Raw genomic sequence first — 24,574 nt, 5'->3', positions numbered from 1 at the left:
CCCAGTGGGAACTTCTCTGGGGACATGAGTGGGATATTCAGGTATTTAGATACTTGGAGGATGTGCTTTTGTTATTCAAGGACAGAAAACTGTAATTTGGTGCTAGAGAAAGTATTTTGGCAAGTCTCAGAGGAAAAACCACACAGTAACTAGAAGCAAAAAATAATGCCATATCCAGATTTACCCAGAAGTCACAAATCAAAACATATACTTAGCACAAATAGAACATGGTAAAGAGTGTCCCTCACATATCTGCCTCATTGATTATACCTTGCCAAAACTAGCCATGGCATTTCCAAACATACACAATGCTATTTTAATTTAAACTAAAGGATACAATATCTGGTTTTGATTCCCATGAGGCAAGAAAGTCTTTTTCACATCACCAGAGGAAAACCTGAAATCTACTGATATTTCATTAGGACAAAGGTGAATAAAGAAGACACAAAAGAGGGAGTAGAAAAAGAACATGGAGCAAAGGATCAAAAGAATTCTGATAATATATGGAGAGAGAATTTATAATTCTACAAACTTTGTTTTCCATCTTGTACTTAGGAGGTGCTTAATAAACAGGCTTTAATTAATAAGGAGAGAGTGATGAAATCAAAGATAAAGAATGACAGAAAAGAGACACTGCAGGTGAAGAAAATAACATAAAAAGTGAAGGAGGAAGGTGAGATGAGAACAGTAAGAAAGACTACAGAAAGGAAAGAGAAGAATGGTGAAAAGGAGTAGTTAGAAAACCATGTGCAGATAGAGGCTAATGTGCGAGAGTGTGTGTCTGTGTGTGAAACAAAGATATTAAAACTGAAATGTGTAAATTAGGGCTTGGAAAGAAGCAGATGGAGAAAAAAATTGAAGGCCACAGGAAAGCAAAAGCAATCAAGGGAAAGATTTAGGGTTTATTAACTGTACAAATTCTTTCAAAGACTTCCATACCACATCTTGAATCATCCTTTTGGTCTTTAAATTTGGCTGCTAACTAGGAGGGAATCTAATTTGTATATTGTTTCTAATTTATTTTCCCTTAATTCATCTATTCATTCTTCTGATGCTTTCTTAGAAACAGGAAATTATATTTCTATTTATTAGGATAAACTCACAAAACACCCCGTTGCCTTGAACTTTAAGGTAGATTGAAATGCAACCAAAGATTTTAAAATGAAAAAGTAAACTTAACAGAAGCTGGATTTTAGCCCAGAAGTGTAGCAGACTCATGAACTTGGCATTACATGTTTTCTGAAAAGCTGACCACAGTTTAAGTATATATAATCATAAAAAAGGGAGTTCTGTGCTGCCTTTATTTGGGAAAACAATAATTCATTGGGGATTTGATGAGTTGCCTATTCTGTATGAAGCAAACTGAAGTCATATCTAGTAAGTAATAATTATTAACACATCTTAAAAGTAAATTTTATGAAGTATTTTTAAATGGCTATTTTTATATATAAGCAAGTCCTTTAACTTCTCAAGACCTGTTACCTCATCTGTAAAATCTTAGGGGAGGAAGTGATTTCAGCCTGAGCAGTACCACTTGTATTGGTTTAAATCTGGAGCTACTTTGTTCCATTTTCTTAGTTCAGAAAGGATCTGAAGTCAAGACATTCTAAAACCACCATGACAGATGGTCCATCTCCCAGACGCCTGCCTTCCAGGAGGAGAGGATCCAGCACTCCTTATTGGTCCTACAAAGCCACCTCAGGAAGCTTAAGCTTCCTCTTCACCCCACAGTTTCACACTCCCTTTCCAATCTCTTTACGTCAGGCCTTTCCTTTGCCCTCCCATGCTTTTCTGCAGCCTGATGCTGGTCTTCGTCTCTGCCCTCCACTGGAACTTGTGACTATTTATTCATTCACCAGAGATTTACTGAGTACCTACTATGTGCTAGATGTTGTTCTAGGAGCTTGGCATACATCAGTGAATAAAGCAAAGATCCTTGTGTAGATTACACTGAAGCAGATAAAGATGGACAATAAATAACTTTAAAAATAAATGAATTGTCCATGTACTAAATAGTGCTAAGTGCTAGAAGAAGAAGAAGCCAAGCAGAGTATGGTGGATTGAGAGTGTAAGGAGTCATGCTGAAGAGGGATACTTAGCCCCAGTCCTGCCATTCCATGTAAGAAAGCCACCTAATCCAGCCTGGCTCCTTATGCATTATCCTGACATCGCCTTACATGGCCACAATTCTTGGAGGGTGTGGTAGAGACAGTTAATGCTAACAAGTATTCGTATTTGTTATTTCCTAGCCTCCCTTGCAGTTAAGTCAGGGCCAGGTGACATTGTTAGCCAATGAACTATGAAAGGAAGAAGAATTTAAAAGCCATTGAGACTCTTTCATCTTACTCTTAGCCTGATGCAGTGACCTCAGATGCCATTAGTTTAGATACTGTGGTTCCATGATGAAAAAGGCCACCCAACTCACTCAGAATGTGACATGAGCAAGAATAAATCTTTACTGTGTTTATGCCACTAAGATGGCAGGGTTTATTTTAACTGCATCACAGTGTAGCCCATCTGGGCAAACATCTAGGGAAGAATGGGACCTAAATAATTGTAACAATCAAGTTCTGCTTTTTGATGGTTAACAACACTAAAAATCATGAATTTCTACCTCCTCATAAATTGATAGAGGTATAAAAGTACAATTCTGCCAGGAAAGAAATAAGTAATAATAAATTATATTTAGCTGACCCTTTTAGGACTCCATAAATATTCAATGAGGTATTTTAAGCAAGTATTTTAATTCATGAACACAATTTACTTCTCTTTGATTCACATAACAGTAAAATTTCATTGAAAAAATTTCTTAGTAGAAAATGTGTAATTTGTTTTATTCTAAGCAAAATATTTCTTGGACCATTCAGTTTCCTGGCTACTTCCCTGACTTAATTCTCCATTTGGAGGAATTTTTTTTCTATAAACATCTATTATAAAAGCACTCATTTAAGAAAAATTAAAATATTAACAGAATCCAGACAGACTTTACAAGCAAATGCAAAGCACAGGCAATGTAAGCTCTAAGCTCTGCAATGGAGAAACTTTACAATATAAACTTTCCTGTGCTTTAACTCATGTGATTATGCTAAGATTCTTGTCCATGTTTTCCTAAGTGGATACCCCAAAAACACATTTTAAAAGACTGTCTCAACTCATGAAAATTCATGAGTAAATAAAGCCAATCTGAATGGATAAACTAATATTCGGGGTCAGACTGACGAGTAGGCAAAGAAAGAGACCATTAAGGAATTAAAGAAAGACTCCAAAGATTCTCTCTGCAGCCTATCATGGTGCCTAAAATCCTATAATCAGTGTCTCTTCCCTTTCTCTTAAAGTATGGTGTTTCTCTGTGGTGTCTTAATCATAAACACAGCTATCCCTAGAACGGACAACATCTGGAGGTCATTCCATAAATATATAAGATTAACAGAATAGAACAAGACATAGGTAGAAAAGGAGAGGCAAGAGAGATTAAAGATCAAGGGACCAGCTGAATAGTAGGAAGACAGAGATAGTAAAATCATGGTCTGAAATCAAAGGCAACAGATGAACAACTGATTAATCAATCAGAATATTCTTCTTGAACACCTAATATCTTCAAGACATATGCCAAGCACCATGCAAGGTACAGACATATATGACGCAGGATGACTGTCTTCATGAAGTTTGAGGTCTGGTAGTTAGTCTTTGTTATGGAGACAGAAAATCAACGGGTGTTTAGACCTAGAGCTAGAAATAAAAGGATGGGCAATATTCCTCCTCAGCAAGTCTGTATATGGCTCCAGGAAGGCCAACATCAGGCAAGTAAAGGGCATTATGGGATTGAAGGAAATGATATCCAAAAAGAAAACAAGCATGAAATGAATGATGAACTGATAAAGCCATTCTCCCCTTGGCAAACATTTTTACTCTTTTCAGTGTGAGAAGAAATTACAGGCTTTGTTGCCTGGAGAATTTTATGTCCTTCCACCAAATAAAAAGAAACATAAATTGGATCTCAGATAATTAGTTTGTTACATTGCTTTTTGGTTTTGAGCCTTTTGTTTATCTTTCTAAGACACTTACCATCAAACCTTGCAAGTCTGCTAATATCTGCTCCAAGTTCTGAAGTAACTGATAGTGCCTGACGGACTTTTAGGTTCGTTTCCCTGTGAAAATTATTGACATGACATGAATTTTTATACAGAACAGCCCAACAGCATCCTACCAAAGCAACTAGGTGGGTGCAGCACATACAAAGCCAAACCTGAGATCCAAGAAACCCCCCTTTAAATGTCATTCACACTTTGCACACTGTTTCAGGAAAGTGGGTAGGGCTTCTTGGGCTCCTAAGCATTGGCATTCTACCCATGGCACATCTTTATAACAACACACTGAACTGTTTTTCAGTTTGAAAGAACAGAAGACATAATAAATATGGTTTCATTTGAACCTACTAAGACATCATGCATGAGTTACAAAACACATTGGGAATAAGAACACAATTGCCAACTAAAGGAGGCTAATATCACTCCAGAGTCTATTATCTGGACAGAAGTTTTACTTGCAAAAGATGGTCATGGAAAATCTCATAGTAGCTAAAATTTAAATGGGAAAAGGAATACAGCTTTCTTTTTCTTGGAGAATCAATCCAAGAAACCCATAAGTCTAAAATAGACAATTCGAACAACCTCAGCAAGTCATATGAGTTGGGCATCTTCTTATAGGTGGAACCACACATACATTGGACAGATGGCTCTCTAATATTCATAAATGCCAGCAGTTAAGATTCTACAGGCATCACTTACATCTTGTGTTTAAGGGCTTGCCATCCCAGTTTTCTCACTGAATTCAACCTAATTTTCTTCTACTGTAGCTTAAGATCAGTTATCAGAGCTCTATCTTTTATGGAAATGTTTAGTGGTATGTTCATTCACTCAACAAATATTAAATACATACCTTAGTCACCCAAAATACTCATTGCTGTCCCAAAAGGATGACTATCCTCTTGGGTGAAACCAGTGGTAGGTAAAAAAGCAAATATCACTGTGTGGAATTTTGTGCAAACCCATTAAATAACTCATTTTAGAGAGCCAAAGAGAGGGTACCTGAGAAGGCATCCAATCTTAACCTTCCACAAATGAGTTTCACAATGATGTAGGACAATGTGAGTCCAACTCAAAGAATATCCATTGCTAAAATAGCTTTCTTCAGGAAAGACTAAGTTGGATGTATAACTGAAGCTAGTTTGTTTAAAAGTAATCTTACTAATCAAAAATCTGCTGATTCCTAGGAGCAGAGATGAACAGGAATTGAGATAGTCAAGAACTTCACAGATGAAGAAGAAATTGAGCTGGGCTTGACAGACAAGATTGAGGTAAGTGTTATAGAGGCTAAAGGGCCAATATGTCCATCCACTTAAAAAACTGTTCAAATAACTGAAATAGTCACACCAAAAAAGCCAGATAGCCATAGTTCTTTAGCCCTCATCTACATTATGTCATTCATCAAAGTTTATCATCATTTTGAGTTACTTCCTCAGGATCCTCTCCACTATCTCACTTCTACCTTCAAATATGAAAAAAAAAAGAGGGGGGGGGAAGAATAATCACACATAGGCCTTGTCGATACCTCTAAAAAGTATTTTTCAAGACTCTTGATTAATGCCTTCAGTTTCATTCCCCACTCTTCCTTAATCTGCCTGAGTATCTTTATAAGCTTCAAAGTGATTTTCGGCATAAGAAATAATACCAAGAGATACTGAACACCCCTTGATCAGAATTGCATCTTACTAGTTTCACATCTTGCAAAACTATAGCATAATATCACAACCAAAATATTGATATTGAAATAGTTAAGATACAGAACATTTCTATTACCACGGGATCCCTCAGGTTGTACTCCGCAGCCATATCCACCTCCTTGCCTTTCCCACCCATCTTAACACCTGGCAACTACTAATCTGTTCTCTATTTCCATAATTTTGCCTTTTCAAAAGGCAAAATTTTATAGAGTTAGACTGTATGTGACCTTTGGGATTGGCTGTTTTCAGTCAGTGTAATTCTCTGAAGATTCATCCAGAGTGCTACATGTATCAGTAGTTCGCTCATTTTTATTGCTAAGCAGTATTCCATGGTATGGATGTACAACACTTTATTCAACCATTGACTTATTGAAGGATATTCAAGTGGTTTCTAGTTTTGGGGTGTTATGAATAAAGCCACTATAAACAGTCACATACAGGTTTTTGTACAAACATGTCTTCATTTCTCTGGGATAAATTCCTAGGGGTGAAATTGTTGGGTTTTATGTTAGCTGCATGTTCAGTTTTTAAGAAACTAGAAAACCATTTTCCAGAGTGATTGTAGCATTTTACATTCCCACCCAAGACATATGAGTGATCCTCTTTCCCTGCTTCCTTGCTAGCACTTGGAATTGTCACTTTTTACATTGGCCATTCTGATAGGTCTGTAGTGAGATATCAGTGTAGTTTTAATTTGTATTTCCCTAGTCGTTAATGAAGTTCAGCATCTTTTCATGTACTTATTTCCCATTTGTATGTCCTCTTTGTTGAAATGTCTCTTTATATCATTTGCCCATTTTCAAATTGGATGGTTTGTTTTTTTACTATTGAGTTTTAAGAGGTTTTTTAAAAAAATATATTCAAGATAAAAGTCCCTGTTTAAACAGATGTTTCCAAATAATTTCTTCCAGTCTGTAACTTATTTTTAAGTCCTCCTAACAGGCATTTATGTGGAACAAAAATTTTTAATTTTATGAAGTTCAGTTTATTACAGTTTCCTTTTATGAATTATGTTTTTTGTGTCAAGTCTAAGAATCTGACTAGCCAGCCCTAGATTTCAAAGATTTCTCCCTATTTTTTTCTCAAAGCTTTTTATACTTTATATTTGAAATCAATTTCCGTAATACTTACTGAGCTATCCACAATTTCATATTAAATGTATAGTTTCTGGTTTTTTGAGAAAGTGGTCCACTTCTTCTAAGTTGTCAAATTTATGTGTGCACAGTTGTTAGTAGTATTTCTATTTTACCTTTATAACATGTTCAGGATCTATACCAAATTCCCATTGTTCATGCATAATGTTGCTAATTTGCTAATCTGCGTTTTCTCTTTTTTTTCTTTATCAATATTCCTAGAGGTTTGTCACTTGTACTGATGTTTGCAAATAACTAGCTCTGTGTCGTTGATTTTCTTTATTTTTTTTCAAGTCAATTTCTGCTCTCATCTTTATTATCTCCTTCCTTCTGCTTCTTTTGGGTTTATTTTGCTGTTTTCTAGATTCTTGAAATGAAAGATTAGATTATTGATTTGAGAATTTTTCTCTTTTCAAATGTATGCCATAAATGCTTCTCACAAAACTGTTTTAGTCGTGTCTAAACTGCTCTGCCCAAACCAGGATAGAGTCCCACAGACTAAAGCACTATTCAAATAGCTCAATGTGGCAATAATTTGGAAGGTATCAGTTAAAACCATGGACTCTGGTGTCAGACAGCCAAGTTCCAGTCCTGGCTTCACTTGTCAGATGTTTTGGGCAAATTACCTAGGCTCTCTGAGTCTTGATTTCATTGTCTATACAATAGGGCTTACATGGTTCCTGTATCAGGATTAAATGATAAATTCCATCCAAAGAACACAAATACATAGTGTCATTAAAATGTGAGCATTCAATCAATGTTTTTATGCCAACAGACAAATCCTCTGAAACAGAACTGCTATATGGTCTATAAATTCTACATTAATATCAACATCAAAACTGCATCATATTGTTTCTCTCGTCTTTTTCTATGTCTTCATTTGACACAGTTCCAAAAGGTTGCCTTTTAAAGTAACATCAGTCCTCAGGGACTCTTGATCTCTAAACTTCTCATTTGAAATCAAACAAGCAAAAACTGTTTTTAAAAACCATCTAAGGAATTTCACTGAAGATTCTCTGTGTAAAGTTATTCCTATATATATGTTTATCTCACTGTTTCTGAAAGAAAATAAATTTAAGAGAAAAGACAGTTTCAAAATTACTGCAGAGTAATTAATTATGGACTTTGCAATTTAAACTCCTATGTCTCCCAAGAAGATAATGAACAAGGTTTAAGTCTTATTTCTAAAGACATTACTTTTAAATAAATTAAAAACCAATTGAATTATTCCATTTTTAATAACTTACCCATCAAGCTCAGCAGTTTCAACATAACAGAGACCATGTGGTTCACTACTTGATAGGAGAAGTAAATCAGCCTATTTTCAAAAATCATAACAAAAGAATGCTTGAGAAGGGAAGATGGGTGGAAAGTCTTTTACAGTATATCACCTCTTGACTACTAATGAGCCAACAGAGCCTTAGAAACACAGTAAAAGAAGTGAGATCCTGTTATACCTCTTTGTCATATGCCCTGAATCAACCCCCCCTTTTCCCTTTTCCTCTTTATATGTCCCTTGACTATCACAATATAAGCAAGGAAAGGAGATGTCATGTGAATTAATAGCTACTTGATTCACTTTTTTTAAATGAAATATATAAATTCTATTTTCTTACTTTGATAATTATTAACATAAAACTCTCTCCAATAAATAATTGGAAATACATGCACAAACTTTAATTACCTAGTAACAACAGTTAAGAGCAGGGAGCAGGCAAAGGAGATGGGGAAAGGACAGAAGGGAAATAGATGGAGGAAACTAAAAAAAATAAAATAAAAATGAGAAGAGGCAAGGAAGTTAAGAAAGAGAGAAACGTTGAAAGAAAAAAAGATGATGGGGAGTAAGAAAGAGGAAAGCTAGGATAAAGCAAGGGCTAAGGAAAAGAGCAAGACAGAAGAAAAAATGCAGTTAAAGGCAGTGAGAAAAAAAATCAGAGGCTGAGTAGTTTGGGTTTTTCAGAGATAAACAGTTCTATTCTGACATCCAACTGAGCTTTGCAAATCACCTATCACAATTCAGTTTTAGAATCCTGGTTACCCCCTAAATGGGGAAACTGCTTATCTATTTTATTTCAAACTTCTAAACTTACTTTAAAAGTAAGTGCTTTTATAAAATTTTGAAGAGTCTGAACGTCTAAAAAGAATTGGCTTAAATTTTACCAATTTAGTTTCAGGCATTAGCCTAACAATTTTCTACCTAGGTCTGAATGTATGATTGGCATTCCAAATCTGTGAAATTTTCTTACCTTTGTTTTTATAAACATTAGAATTGTCTTGTTCTTGGTCTTGGGGTTAAATTTAGAATTGATTTACCTTCTTGATTGTCTCAAGCTTTTAAATTTGCAACTCAAAAATAGGGTGTGTGTGTGTGTGTGTGTGTGTGTGTGTGTGTGTGTGCGTGCGCGCGCGCGCACGCGTGCGCGGTTTTCTCTAAATGGGGATAAAACAGAGCTTAGGAAAAAAAACCCTATGACAGCCCTTAAAGGAATAAATGGGTTTCCATTACCAAGGCTCTTACACAACTCTGAATGTAGGAGCCACAGATGCTTGTTGAGGCAGAAATTTTCTGACTAGTCACACTGTGAACAGAGCAAAGGCACATAAAGAACATAATGCCGCTCTTGAACCAAAAAGTACCCATTCTGATTTTATAAGGCAAAAAAAAGTTTTTAAAAAATTCACCTTCATCTTATTTCCCACATTTAAATTTCAGAGCATAAAAGCAGGCATAAGGTACTACAGCAATAGAGCTTAATCAGTCTGTGGGCCTGTACCTCTCCACTGCTGAGCTTAAAAGGCTCATTTTAAACAAAGTCCAAAATTCTCTAATCCTAAGAATCTATGATTGAATGTAGTTATGACGTATAGAGAAAGATGCCTATTTGTACCCGGGGCTGCTCTTCTTCGAAACTCGAATCCAGTGTTCCTGTTGAAGACTGGGCGGGGCGGCGCTGACACTCACGCCGTGGTAAACAAGGGGAGGAGTCCCTGCACACAGCTGGCTCGGATGTGACTGAGGCGCCAATGCCATCTGGCGGCCAGATTCTCTCCTGAGCAGTTACCCAGCTTCCCACAGGCTGACCCCCACGGATTCCACGCTAACTGTTCCTGCTCTCTTTACTCTCCAGGACCGAGATAGCTACCTTCCCCACCTCCGCCCGTCTGCCCAGCTACCACCTTTTTCTTTGATACTCTCTGAACCTTCCTCCTGTTTTCCAACTCCTTGATTGCCCTCTGCACTCCCTCCATCTATCCTCCATTCTCCCTGCCCCTCTGCCGAGTCCTGCTGTTCCCTTTTGTTAACCTCCTATCTTCAAGGCTGTTTAATTCATTGTGGTTGAGGAGGGATTGCGAAGGGAAAGACCAGAAGAGCCAGGAGGATAAGTAGTCAATGCACTCATCGTCATGCAGGCAGGCCTCTTTTCTAGTACACTCAATCATAATTCTGAAAAGGAAAGGGCAGGAGAGCTGCAGAAAACGCCCTGCTCATCCCTTGTCACCCTTTTGCCAGAGGTGCTGGCCCAGGAGTGAAGTACAACACATGGATTTTGGGGCTCACCTGCCCCAGGACTCTTGAGTCTCAGAGCAGGCCTCCTCAAGCTGACCCTTCCAGTAAATCCTAGAGGGACTCAATTCCTAGTTGATCCAGAAACTTGTATTCCAGGTATAGGTGTTTATGATTCCAAATAATGTAGCTAATATTTAGTGAGGGTTTACTATGAGTCCAGCACCATTCTCTTTAACGTTCACAGAAATCCTGTAGCTCAGGTCCTATTGTTATCTCTGCTTTCCAGATGAGCAAAGTAAGGCCCAGAGGAGTTCAGTAACTTCCTCAAGGCCACACAGTAAGTGGAGGTGCCAGGATTTGAAGCTAGGCAGTATGAGGCATTTACGGAAAGGGATGTCAAAATGAGTAAAAACCTCTTTGCTCCAAGGATTTGTATAGTTTAATAAAGGCAGAATATAAGGGTTCTAAGAGCCTCATTAACACAGCACTATGAAAGGAGTGCAAATGAGTCTGCAACATTGGGTTGGTAGATGAGGAAGAGTATCATGGAAGATTCTAGATGCAGTGAAAGGAGGTCCCCTAGGCAGAATGACTAACAGGAGTAAAAAAGAGGAAAGGAAAAGCACGACTAACCAAACTCAAGGTGGGAAAGGAAATCATTAATTCCAATCAGAACCACCTATCATATGTCCCATTTTTACTTTCTTTTGTGAATTATTAGTGTCTTTTAACCTTGATCTGCCAGGAGAGGCTCTGCTATGTCCTCCATGAAGGAAGTGGTGTTTTCCAACACAACACCCCTTTCCCCAGCTTCCATGATCAACAGAAAGCAAATATTCCCATCAAATGGAACCTGAAAAGAATGCACTGGACAACTTCGGGTTCTCAGAGCCAAAGACATTGTCCTCATAGGCTTATTAGGCATAACTAGTGTTTGTTGAGTTAAAGAATAAAGTAAAACGTAAAGCAATGATAACACCTTAAAGCTATATAATTCTAGAAGGATTTATAAAACCCTGTCTCAGAATTGTGTCGTTTTACTCTCTTAACAACCCTGTGAGTGAGTAATATTATTCCCATTGTATGGATGAGAAAACTGAGGAGGTCGGATCTAGCCCAGCAGTGAGGGAGGAACAGATTCTATTATACCCACCAGAAGAGCTGAATTAACTGATGTAAATCCCATCACCCTTCCAAATCTTTAAGGAACCCAAGGCTCCAAGAGACTTAACATCATCCTCATGGACACACATAGCTTAAATTGCAGACCTGGAACTAGAATGCAGAACTTCTGAACCCAAAATGTATGCTCTTTTTCTCTGGTGGGCTACTAAATCACTGGAACGCAACTATGAGAAACACAGTGTTTCACTTTGTTTTATAGCTTTGTTTTGTTGGTATTCAAAAATCAAAACTACAATGTGCAAGAGCATTTGGATTGTAGATCTATGACCTGATGGAAAGATAGATTTGTAGAATTAAGTTGAACACTTTCGGATCTCCTTTTATTTTTTAGGCCATTCTCACACATAAAGTCCTTCATATTTTCTATCATCTACAACATTATCTTGATTTTAATCCAAAAATAAAAATAAAAACCCAAAATAGCTAATGCATTGAGTCCAAAATCAGAATGAGATCTTAAAAATGAAAGTGTGTATGGTTATAGGTAAATTTGTATTTAAAATTTAAATTTCAAGTCCAATAAATGCATATCGATTATCCACTAATATGTACTAGATATATCATTGATTTTTCAATTACAGTGATTTGAAAAGAATAAGAAAAAAATATGGTGATAAGGAAGAGGAGGAAAGATGAGAATTATAATGGACATCATAAAACTTATTAACAGGCAGGCTGTTCCTCTAGTTAAAAAAAAAATTCTTGCCTACATATTTTACTCCCACTAATAGGTAATTGCTTATACACAGAAAATTGACCATTTACTTTTTTTAATGTCAAAAATAGTATATTGTCACCCTACACTTTAGCAAGAAACTTCTTCAAAACAGCTTTGCTAAATGTGTTTTTTAAAATCTTCTTCCTCTGGAAATTCCCAACTTTCTACTGTCATATAAATATGACATTAGATCTATATCAGAGAGAAGGGAGACAGACAGACAAACAGAAAGGGATACAGATATAGAGATGGCTTATTTACAGCAAATAGGTTTGAATAACAAGCAACTTTACTTGAAGCTATAAAACAAAATGGCAACGAGGGCAATGAGACTCCAAAAAAAAAAAAAATGCCTCTCTGGAAGAATGTCCAAGAAAGGTGTTGAAAAAGAATAGATTAAATTCCCTGATGGGTCAAGAAAGAGCAAAAGCCCACCCCAGTCAGGCCTAGTGTTTAGGTCAAATTAATCTTTCTAACCCTGTCATCTCTGAAAGGTAAAATGGTCAATTTTTGTATCAGAAGAATGTCTTGGTTTTAAAACAATTCGATGAAATTCCTTTTTGTGGAAGGAAAAGAAGGACTTTTCAAACAAGCTAAACAACTCAATTCAGTTAATGTCCAAATATGCTCATGCCCAGTAAGGGCTTTATTTCTATCACCAGCTAAGAAAAGTGAAATGACACCAGCGCATTGCTGTCAAGTGAAGAGGAAAGGTATGCTTGGCTCCCACGGTCTGAGTTCTAGTGGTATCAGGAACTCTGCAGCATGTTTTTCTAACAAAATTTATTTGGTTCTTCTAATGCAAGTGAATCTCCTTGTGGTATCTGAATTATAATCTGCATTTTTTCCTGGTCCCCCAAAAAAACTAGGAACTCTGGCAATTCATCCCAAAAGTATTCTTGAATTAAAATTTATATACAAATACAGAACAAGGGAATTCCCTACATAAAAAACAAAGGTGAGTAACTTCTGAATATGCCAGCTAATTGGCAATCTCTAGTGAGTTTTTTTTCCTTGCTTAAAGTTTACTGAACTGACATAAATCAGGTTGCAAATTCTAAGACTGAACAGCTAGAAGTTATGCATCTGTATTAGGCACCACACTTTCTGATCACTTGACTTCGAGCATCCAAGCCCAGAGCCCCTAACTCTGGTAGCCCAGACTCAAGTCGATGAGGATGACTGTTCCAATGGAGTCAGAAGTGGGGGCACTTGAGCTAGATTGCATAGACTTAACACCTGAATGTCCCATTGGCAAGCTATTTGACAGCACTGTGTCTCTGTTTTCTCATCTGTAAAGTGAGAGCAATAAGAATACTTCATGTCCTGCCTTTACTGGCTAATGTGAGGATTAAATTAGTTAATCACATAAAGTGCTTATTGTCTGGCATGTGGCACATGGTCAATAAATGCTAGCAATTGTTTTCATGATCTTCATGACCTGGTTTCCCCCAAATCTACCTCAGTATAACTCCTGTGGGTCTCATTCAGGGGCCCATAAATTTTGCCCCCTGAATATAGTTCCCTGAAGCCCCTGCCAGCTAATACCAGAGTGCAGGGGGGTATATTAGTACTCCTAAGTGATTCCAACGGTTCGTCTAAAAAAATATTTTCTTGCTCTTGAAAATGGTTTTGTAGGTGCTGAGTAGCTAGACATGGAAAAACTTTGAACAAAATTATCTAATCAAGAGGTGCTGGGAGGGGGATTTGGAGGACTCCTATCCTCAGATATCCAAAGATTAGACCAACAAACCACCATTGTAAGAGTCAAACAGGGAACAATGGAGATAAAAATATCATCTTTTTTTGATAAAGCTGTTATTGATAAAGGCAAGGCTTTAGGTCTGTGGCCCGAATGGGCTTCATCCCTCTTAGACAAATTCATTGAGCCACAGATGCTGGAAGTTCTAAGTTGCCCTGGCTCTCCCACTATCCCCACTACAGGAATTTGCTTCTGCACAATTTATATCATGGAAGAGCAGAGCAGAATGGACTCTGCACACAGGCGTGGCTTAAAGAGAACAAGAAGTAAGGAAGCATCACTAGGTCATGTGCACCCTCCCAGCCGCCAAACTCACCCATCAGAGAAGTCACTCCTAGGAGAGAGGAGTGAGCATGTGGGTGAAAGACACTTAGAGTGTTATTTTGGCGCTTTCCCTCCAAATGAAAACAGGAGGAAGAGTGGAAAATAAGCATTCTCACCCCATCATGGGAACCACCATAAAAAGCCACATCTGTGTGTCTAATACAGTAGCCACAAATCACATGTAGCTATTTAAATCTAAATTAATTAAAATTCAGAATTCCACTCTTCGATTGTACTTGTACTTGCCTTCTGTATCTCATTTCACTGAAGATTTTGCAGTAGAAAGTAAGTATACATACTATAATATAGAAAATATAACTATATCAAAAACAACCAAGGAAAATGGTAATAAATAATAAATAAATAATAAATACTATTACCATAATACTATGGTATTAGTAAACAAATGAGTCCAGTCTGATATTCAACCTTATTAGAGCATGTTCATGGGACTCCTAAGACTTATTGTTTTTACTGAATACCTGAAGTAGAAACATACCTAGCATTGCCCCTGAAATATTCACTTCCAAATAAAATGATAATTAAGTGTGTGGTATATATCAGTTTATGCTAATTCCTCTATAATCTGACACCAATCTGGCTAAAGTAGTTACCAAAAAAATTTGAATGCACACATCTTAGAAGTCTACATGTCCTTTTTTTTGTTTTGTTTTTTATAAGTTAAGGTTTTCCACTTAAAAGAACCAAAACTCTTTCATTGTAATCATTTTAATTGAGAGTAGAATTTGAATGAGTTTCCTGGAGCCATTTCTTCCTTGACAAAGAACGCTGAATATATATGATCTTTAATTAGGGCAGATACCCTTTACTGGTATCCCATTGATCCAGGACACCTGAATTTTTGTAAATTTATATCCACTTTTCTTTTTTTTTTTTCCTCTCTTCTTTCTTACAAAGATCAACACTTATTTGTTCAGCCGACATTTACTGAATGCCCCTGATGATAGAATATGGCACCAAGTGTTAGAGGACAGGCAAATCAATATGTGCTTTGCCTGCAAGATTCTTACAGTCTGGTGTCAGCTTAGAGAGAGAGTCACAGCATGGAAGGGATTTTTGAGATCCTATAGTGCTAGACCTTGATTTGACACACGGACAAACCAAAGACAAAGAAGATAAAGTATTTCCTGTCACTGAAGGAATGAAGCAAAGCCTCATTTCTCACCCAGTTCCCCATCTAGTGCCTTTACACTGGATCTACCTTGATTCCACGTACAGAGTATGTCCTAACAGACACCACCTAACAGGGTATTATTCCTAATCTTTAATGAGCTGCAAAATAAGTTGGACAAGCAAATTTAAGTTGTGGCTTACATATAAGTAAATAGATTGTGAGTGAGAACCTGGCAAACTGTTCTACTTACAGGGAGTTTAGCCCTATTAGAGTGGACTTTGAGACCTCTGTTTTGGCTGTCGACATTTTTTGTTTAGTATTGGTTCCCAGATGTTTTCCAAAGCATTAAGGTTACCAGAAAAATAAGCACTTCTCTACCTAAAGTGTGAACTCCTTGGTGATTGGCCTGTCCACTGAGCAGTTTCCTTAATGTGGGTGGTTCTGGAGAATTCAGTATACACAAATGGTGCATTAATTAAAGAAGACTGTTTCCAAAAGTAAACGTTTAGGAGTCTTAACTGAGTTGTTCTTGTAAACAGCTCTTGGGCCATATTTTTTTCCCCTATGGTAAAATGTCTCAACCTGATATACAAGATAGCACTCAACACAAAGAATTTTATATCTAATCTAATATATACTTGACATAATACAATAACTTGAATTTTTAATCTGATCTCAAAAGCTTTTGTTACCTTAAATTTAATTTGAACTATAGTTAGTTACATGTATTTTCATGATTAGACTGATCCCTTCAATTTTATTTAGGAAATTATAACATAGGCCACTTGAGTAAATAAATTATTGTATATTTGATATACAAAATAAAATCGCATTAACATGTATTAATTTAGCACAATCAATACACATTTTCTAATTTTTAAGGAAGAAACATACCTTTTTTCTCTAGCTTATGTTTTCTTCAAATATACTATAAATTAACAATACTAATCTGGATATTAACAGTACTAATCACAAAATATGTGAGAACAAACTTTTAAGTACTCAGGAGCATTTTAAAAACTCTTATTTATATCAAATATTGGCTTTCTAATGTAAAATCTTTTGTTCCTATTAATTTAAAAGATCCCTAGGGAAAGAGAAAGGTGATAATCACTCAACCTTATGTGAGTTACCATGTTACTGAACTAATAAATCAATGTCTTATAAAATATTTTATAATTGAGACTTTTTACTAATACATTCTGATGATAGTCCCTCTTTAATTATTCTGGGTTAGTACAGATTTACTAAATTTGCAAATGTAAATACTTCCATATATATGCTACTTTAAACTGATATAAATTCTTCAAACAATAATGAATACTCACAGCAACAAATTGGTTATTTTCTAATTTAATGATGTCTCCCACTTTGACATTCATCCATTTTTCATTCTGTAGTCTAAAAACAAAAAGAAAATTAATTTTTCTAAAGAATGAAGAAGAATCAAAAGTATAACCAAGGGAATATATTCACAATGTAGCATCATGTAACAGAAGTATAAGATAAGACTTTCCTAGAATGGTAAATTCAAAATGGCCTTACATTAACATGGGAACAAAGGCCCAGAGAGGTTAAGTGATTTCTCAAAGATACCCAGTGAGTTAGTAGTATTTCTGGGCTAAACTCAAGATGCCTAACTCTTGGCTGAGCACTATTTCCACCATCTTCATGGTGCCAGCCTTATGTAGCAGCTATGAAATATCAATAAATTTTAGTCATCGACATTCTTTTCAAACTCTGTATTAACAAATACAGAAACATCACTGTCATTGCCTCAGAAGTCTATTTAACTGGAGGCAAAAAAGTGAAGGAGACAGCAGCAAGGTAGAGCAACGGCTAAAATGCAAGTAAAAGGAAAAATATGTTAAACTCTGGAAAGGACAAGAACAACAAAGCATAATAAAAGAAGCCTTAGAAGACTGAAGAAGGACCACCTACAAACCAGCACTGAGGCTGAAGGGCGGGATTGATGGCATTCTAACAGGACAGCAGCTCAGAATAGAGAACAACAAGGTCAACCTACTGCACTGCTGTCTGTGCATCTCATGTATATGATGGAGCCCCAAGCCCAGCCTCCACCAAGTTCAAAGCAGTTTATTATATGAAAAGCTATTGCGTCCACTGGATCTGGCCCCTGGTGACAAGTTAGTCAGGCCTGCCCAAAACGAGACAGGCCCTCTGGATATAGACCACCTGGGGCAGTATACCATGATGCTAATCATCCCTTCTGAAATTCCCTGAAATGTAAACCAACTTTGTTTTCCAACTTGAAGCTTTCATCACATTTCTTTCTCAGAGATTCCCTTCTAAAAGAAAAGGTTGGGATGAGTAGAGCAGGTTTCCCCAAGAAGTTGAGATGGACATGTTAATTTCACTGTACTTGAAAAAAAAACACCCAATTTACTTGTTTTATAGGCTGGAAAATAGTTTTAAATATTTATACAACTGTGAAATATGCCTCACACTATCAACTCTGCTGGATCATTTGGCTTAAACACTCAAAGAATTTTTCTTTAATATGGATCCAAGTACATGTTGTTCTGGACATTTTTCAATTGCAGTATTTTCATCTCTAGCCAGAATTCAATCATTTTCCCAATGCTACACTTTTCTAAACTTTATCTAGTTTGACAACAATAAAAGACCCTAGGAAGTCTTCTAAATCTTATTTATCTTCACAGGTATGGATTATGTGCTGGTTAATTTCTCCTAGAGACACCTCCTCTGACACCTTAATGACATTTCTCAGCAAATAGTATCTCAGAAAAAGTAGGCATGAATGGACAGAGAAGGCTATTGTGCCATTTTTGAAAACTGCACTGCTACCAAATTGCCTTGAAGTCTCCATTGAAAATGCACCTGCCTCAGGAAGAGGTCAAGATGATATTGCATTTTATTTCCAAACTCTTATTCTTCCAACTTGTATAGTACAAGCTCTAGAAAGGATTATACAAGAAGTAGTAACCAGTAGTCCTGGATGTTGATACCAAGCTGAGCACAATCCAAACTGCTTCATCAATAACCTATACAATGGACAAGTGGACACACTTGTCAGATTTGTGGACAGCACCCTAACAAGAAGAAAGCACAGCCCTCACAAAGTAAGATGATGATAGGAAACTGTCTTATGATTTGACAAAGTTATCAGAAACTGAATGAAGAGTAGGAAAAAGAAGTACAAAATAGATTTTTTTAAGAGGGGAAAGTAACACTCTACAAATGCAACTAGAGTTTACAGAAGAAGAACCTGGAGATATTAGTAAACCATAGGCTGTGTGAGATGCCTTGCTTAACCTCTGATTTGAATATATCCCTGCAGAACAATCAGTATGGACAATATAATCAGAAGAGTTTTTATGTTATTTCCTATTTCGTCTTATCAAATATCAATATATACAACTGCACTTAAGTAGGAACTCAGAGATACATTTAATGAGCACTAGGGTCATACCAACAGAAGTATCCAAACTTACTGAATAAGCATAAACTGATAAAGACCTGCAAACAAATTTAAATAATATATATTTTGAATCCAACCATTTTTCTTGTCCTACCTACAACCACCACCACTGACAACAGTACATACAAAATATCCCAGCAGGACTGGAGGGGAAGACAAAATGATTTGCTTTAAAACTCATCTTTAAAATATTTCTAGACCATCCTGGTCAACATGGTGAAACCCCGTCTCTACTAAAAATACAAAAATTAGCTGGGCATGGTGGCATGTGCCTGTAATCCCAGTGACTCAGGAGGCTGAGGCAGGAGAATTGCCTGAACCCAGGAGGTGGAGGTTGCGGTGAGCTGAGATCGCGCCATTGCACTCCAGCCTGGGTAACAAGAGCGAAACTCTGTCTCAAAAAAAAAAAAAAAAAAAATTTCTAGACTTCTAAAATTGTAGACTGTATGGTGATAGCGTTTCGTCACCACCTTGAAACATGAAAACAGACACTCCCTAACTCTACATGTGTGATGCAGCTGTACTCAGGGTTCATGTTTAAAGCAATCTTGCACCATAGTTCTGCTAGAGGGACATAGGATGGCCTTTTGGGCTATGAAGGTGACACTGGCTCCACAGACTCAGCACCTTCAAAGTTTGCTTTTGCCATTGTCAAAAGGTAAAAGCTCCTGTGGATGAATTGCAGTATATGAATATTCTGAAAAGAAAGAAGAAGTTCTAAGATTTTAAAATGTGGCTCAATTTTCAGCATCATATAATTATTTCAGAGTATAAAACTCTTACATGACCTAATTAATGCTTCTTAGAATCAGTTCTCTTAAATACATATGGGATAATACTTTAGCCTTTACCTTAGCAAATTCATAAGTCGGTTGCTAAATAAGCCAAAATCCAAGTAAAACATTCATAAAATTTAAATTCCAAAGGCACCATAAAACATATGGAGTTTAACTGCCACAGAATGGCAACTAGAATTATTTTAAGCAAAATTTTTTTAAAATATCACTATGTATCTACTCTCATAACTCTGAATTCTAAGAAAAAGAGGTAAGAGATAGCAACTGCAACTAATAATTTTTGATAAACTGGTCTGAACCTGCTTCTTCCTGATGAGGCATAGCATACTAAGAGCTGCTAGACTTCGCAGAAAATCTCCTTGAGAAAATTCAAGTCTGACAGTAAGGTAGAACCTACCATGCTCCATGTCACTAGACTATTGTTTTCAAAAGCTGAAAATCAAGTGTTCACCTTAACCAACACTTTTGCAAGCAATATTGCAAGTGCATTATTAAAGTTTAAGAAACAAAAGAGGGGATTTTCAATGGGTTCATCAGGTCACCTTTTCCATGTTCTAATGCTCCTGATTTCCCACCAGCAACACAGATTCCTGAAAAGGGGATTTCCTCACAAGCTTCAGAAGTGCTGGGGTACTAGAGACAGAAGATAATAAAGGTCAATATAATTGACCTCCTCTAATTAACCAATCAATCCACTTAACGCTGAGCTTGGTTTCTTCTTTAATCTCAAGCACATATCAGCCCTATAACATTCAAAAGCATCCTCTTGCTCATACACTTTTCTTCCCTTTTCTTCACCACTCCATCCTGAGGACTTAGAATAATGCCTAGTTCATAGCAGGCACTCAGTAAGTATGTATTGAATGAATGATAAATAAATTAAGGAATATAGAATCATTATTTCCAAAAACATTTGTTGAATGATAGCGTTTGCCTGAACGTCTAATAAGAATTATAGCAGCCAACATTTATTTAGTGCTTACTGCATTCCAGGGACTGTACTGATCTCTTCAAATATAGGGCACCGAATAAAAGTAAATAACACCAGGCTGGGCGCGGTGGCTCAAGCCTGTAATCCCAGCACTTTGGGAGGCCGAGGCGGGTGGATCACGAGGTCAAGAGATCGAGACCATCCTGGTCAACATGGTGAAACCCCGTCTCTACTAAAAATACAAAAACATTAGCTGGGCATGGTGGTGCGTGCCTGTAATCCCAGCTACTCAGGAGGCTGAGGCAGGAGAATTGCCTGAACCCAGGAGGCGGAGGTTGTGGTGAACCGAGATCGCGCCATTGCACTCCAACCAGGGAAAAAAAAGTGAAACCCCGTCTTAAAAAAAAAAAAAAAGAAAAAAGTAAATAACACCCCATTAAATTTGAATTTCAAATAAACAAATTATTTCTAGTATGTATTCCATCCAATATTTAGGACATATTTATACAAAAACATTATTGTTTATCTAAAATCCAAATTTAACTAGAGTCTTATATTTTAATTCACTATATCCGGCAACACCATTAACGCATCTTATCTCACTCAATCCTCACAACAGCCCTAGACATACTTATTGTTTTGACTCCCGTTTTACAGAATAGGCCATTGAGGTTCTCAGAAATTGACACGTTTGCCTATTTTGCAGTGCCTATCAAAAGTTGAAATGAACACACACTTTGATAAAGATACTCCACTTCAAAAAACTGATCCTACAGGTACTCAAGTATGAATGTACCAGGATCTTTATTGCAGCATTATTTGCAACAGAAAATGATTAGAAGCCACAAAAATGTCCATCAATATGAGTTAGATAGATGTACCAGAAAACACTTATTCAGTCATGGTTCATTCACTCAATGGAATATAGTGCAGCAACTACAAAGAATAAGGTAGGTTTGTATGTGCTAATATGAAATATGCTCTAAGTTACATTATTAAGTAACATAAAAAGAAGCACATGTAGGATATATTATACATTTTTACAGGCATAGAAAATTTCTTGAAAGATACACAAGAAACTACTGCGGTTGACAGTAAAGAAAGAAAATGAAGAAGAAACTTGGGATCGGAAACAATTTCTATCGTTTGTACTGTTTAAATTCTTTGGCATTATACATATTAGCATTTTAATGGCCAATTGGAAAGAAGAATAGAAAAAGAAGGAAGAAATAGAAGAAAACTTTGCTAAGGTCACATGTGAGTGGCAGGTCTAGGACCAGAACTGAAGTCTGTCTGGCTACAAAGCCCACGCTCTTAATAAATCTTTATTTAGTGTTCCTTTTTACTGTACTTTATTTTCCAGAGTAACTGTGGATTACCTATTTAGGAAAAGATTGGACCCTAAGGAACTAAAAGAACTCAATCATGGACACACTGTACACTCCCAGCATTTAAAACCGGTTGATCCAAAGATGGCTTGCAATCATGGTCCCCTGACACAAACACTCAGCAGACAGCAGCAGTTTCTGGTTCTTTTCAATTCCAGTATCATCAGAGCTGTACTAAGGGAAAGCATACAGCTTGGCCCTAGTCCCCTAATAACAGACTGGTGAACAGGACCTCATTACATTGAGAATGAACATAACGTTCCTATCTTGGGAATCTATTTATTCTGAAGAATGCAGTTGGTTTTTTTTTTTTCTCCCTTCTTAGCACAATGCTTATGTTGAGGCAAAATCACACAAGGATGTCTATGGTCAGCTGCTGAAGATGATCTCCTACCAATTTTGCCAGGAAGGAGATGATGAAAGATGTAGTCCTACAGCATGGAGAATTTAACAATTTGCTGAGAAAAAGTAATCAATCTTACAAATGCCCTGCCTAATTTATATAAATCCTATTGTACATTATCAGATGCAGAAAAAGTCACACAATTTAGCCTTCCTACTTTAAAAACAGAATGATCAACTCACTAAGTTTTACCTACACAACAAGCCTGCTGAATGTTGTGCAGGAAATATATTCTCTTTCATCATTTTTCTAAACTGCAACCCTTGCCCAAATGAGTCTCCTAAGACTCTATCTTCTGTAGATTCTTAGTAGGATTCTGTGAATAGATGGCTATAGATTACAAAGCCACAGGAATTCAGAAGAAAATCATTTCAAAGAAAGACTATTCCATCTGTTCTCACTTATGAATGCTAGAGGAAATATCTTAGATTGAACATGGAGAAAACAGAGCTATTGGTCTAGGTTGGAATCCTGTGTAATAAATTTAGAGGGAGATTTACACAAAAGACATTCACTGACAAGTTCTTTTGTGATTAATACCTGTGAGAGAGGAAGGAAGCACCGCTAGGCAGAGGTAGCAGTTGGGCTGTTGATGCAGCCAAATCAAAGGCCACAGCTAAGCCCATGGAGAGCTCTGGAGCTGGAACAGGCCTTTAAATTGGATCAAGGGGGCCAAGACTTTATATCATGGCATGATTCAGTCATTGAATGCAGGATGACCCCAGAAAAGAGGAGTGTCCTTAAGCAAAACACTCTCATCAGCCAAGGGCAATTCCCAGAGTGGGCTGCCAGCTGAAGGTTATATGTAGACAGCACTCCTGAGAGCTGGGAAAATATATTCTGTAGTCCTGAGGGGGGATGTGGGTGGCACAGCAAAACATCCACTACAAACTGGGAGCCCACTTTCCAGCTTTGCTATAGACATGTTCATATATTTATAACATTCCCTTGAGGGGCTGGGGGCAAGGGAGGTCTCACTTTGTTGCCCAGGCTGGTTTTGAACTCCCAGCTTCAAGTGATTCTCCTGCCTCGGTCTCCCAAAGTGTTGAGATTACAAGTGTGAATCAATATTCCTTTTCAGATTCTAAGCTTCCTCTTTCTATCATTTCAATTTTAATCCTATAAAGTTAATGCAGACAGCTGTCATGAATCTTTGTGCTTCCCCTATTCAAATTTAAAAGTTTCAGGGGAAAAAAAACTGTAAAATCTAAGGGTTATCTAATTCACCTTCTTTGCCAACAGTAGAATAAAGTTGGGAGATACATTTCTAGTACCTATCCACTAAAAATATTCTACAGATAACCACTGACTACCAAAATATCCTAAGAATAATGTCTATAGGAAAAAATCACTGTTCCTGAAATCTTTCTTATATGAAGAACTTATTTTGATTTAAAAAATGTACGATCACCTTAGCCCAAGCAGATCAATTATTCTCTTCATCTAAGTGGCCACACATTATTTTGAAAAATCAGAGAACTGACTCTTACCAAGCTTAATAACAAATAATCCTCCTCTTTAAAAAAAAAAAAAAAAAAAAAAAAACCAAAGAGCCAAAAAGAAGATAGTTTCCAATGAAGAAGAAAACCTGGATATCTTATTTCCAGGATAAAAGGCCTATATTATACTTTTTCATTGTCTCTAGTGATAGTCTCAATCAATTTTCCTAGATAGAGCCAAGTTAAGAGATAACCTAATGTCTGTTAAACCAGAAAAAAATACTAGCTGCCTTACCTGTCAAGTAGCAATACAAGCCATACCAACGTAGACAAAGCAAAAGTGTTGCTCAATGGTGTGATGTGGTTTGCTCTGGCCAGAAAACCTACCATTCTGGAAACAGTATTTCTGATTTTACAGCACAAAGTACAATTAAAGGTATCACTGGAATGTCAGGAGTTTATTTATTAGGTTTGCAGTAATATTGTCCTAAACACTTGTTAAGAAAATTTTAAGATGTCACTTTAAAATAAGTTGTAATGTTTATCATCCCTAGTTCCTCAAAAATGGGATAGCATGTAAGTGTAATTCTTTTTTTTTTTTTTTTT

The 24,574-nt window shown here is 36.8% G+C and overlaps 1 protein-coding gene across 27 annotated transcripts in view; it reads right to left on the bottom strand.

Annotated features, from left to right (window-relative positions):
* ATP8B4 (ATPase phospholipid transporting 8B4 (putative)) overlaps positions 1-24,574 on the bottom strand; it is a 419,806-nt gene that overhangs the window by 303,685 nt on the left and 91,547 nt on the right. For all 27 annotated transcript variants that reach the window (XR_005203096.1, XR_005203097.1, XR_005203071.1 and 24 more), the window contains 3 exons: positions 16,876-16,948; positions 8,163-8,233; positions 4,066-4,148 (listed from right to left, as the gene is read on the bottom strand). Coding sequence is in view for 14 of the 27 variants with exons in the window: in XM_017543577.2 (XP_017399066.1) it covers positions 4,066-4,148; positions 8,163-8,233; positions 16,876-16,948 (227 nt within the window). In the remaining 13 variants the exon portion in view is untranslated. The remainder of the gene's footprint in view (positions 1-4,065; positions 4,149-8,162; positions 8,234-16,875; positions 16,949-24,574) is intronic.

The sequence above is a fragment of the Cebus imitator genome, unplaced genomic scaffold (assembly GCF_001604975.1).
Source record: "Cebus imitator isolate Cc_AM_T3 unplaced genomic scaffold, Cebus_imitator-1.0 Scaffold9, whole genome shotgun sequence".
Classification (NCBI taxonomy): domain Eukaryota; kingdom Metazoa; phylum Chordata; class Mammalia; order Primates; family Cebidae; genus Cebus; species Cebus imitator.
This window is presented reverse-complemented; position numbering and strand designations above follow the sequence as displayed.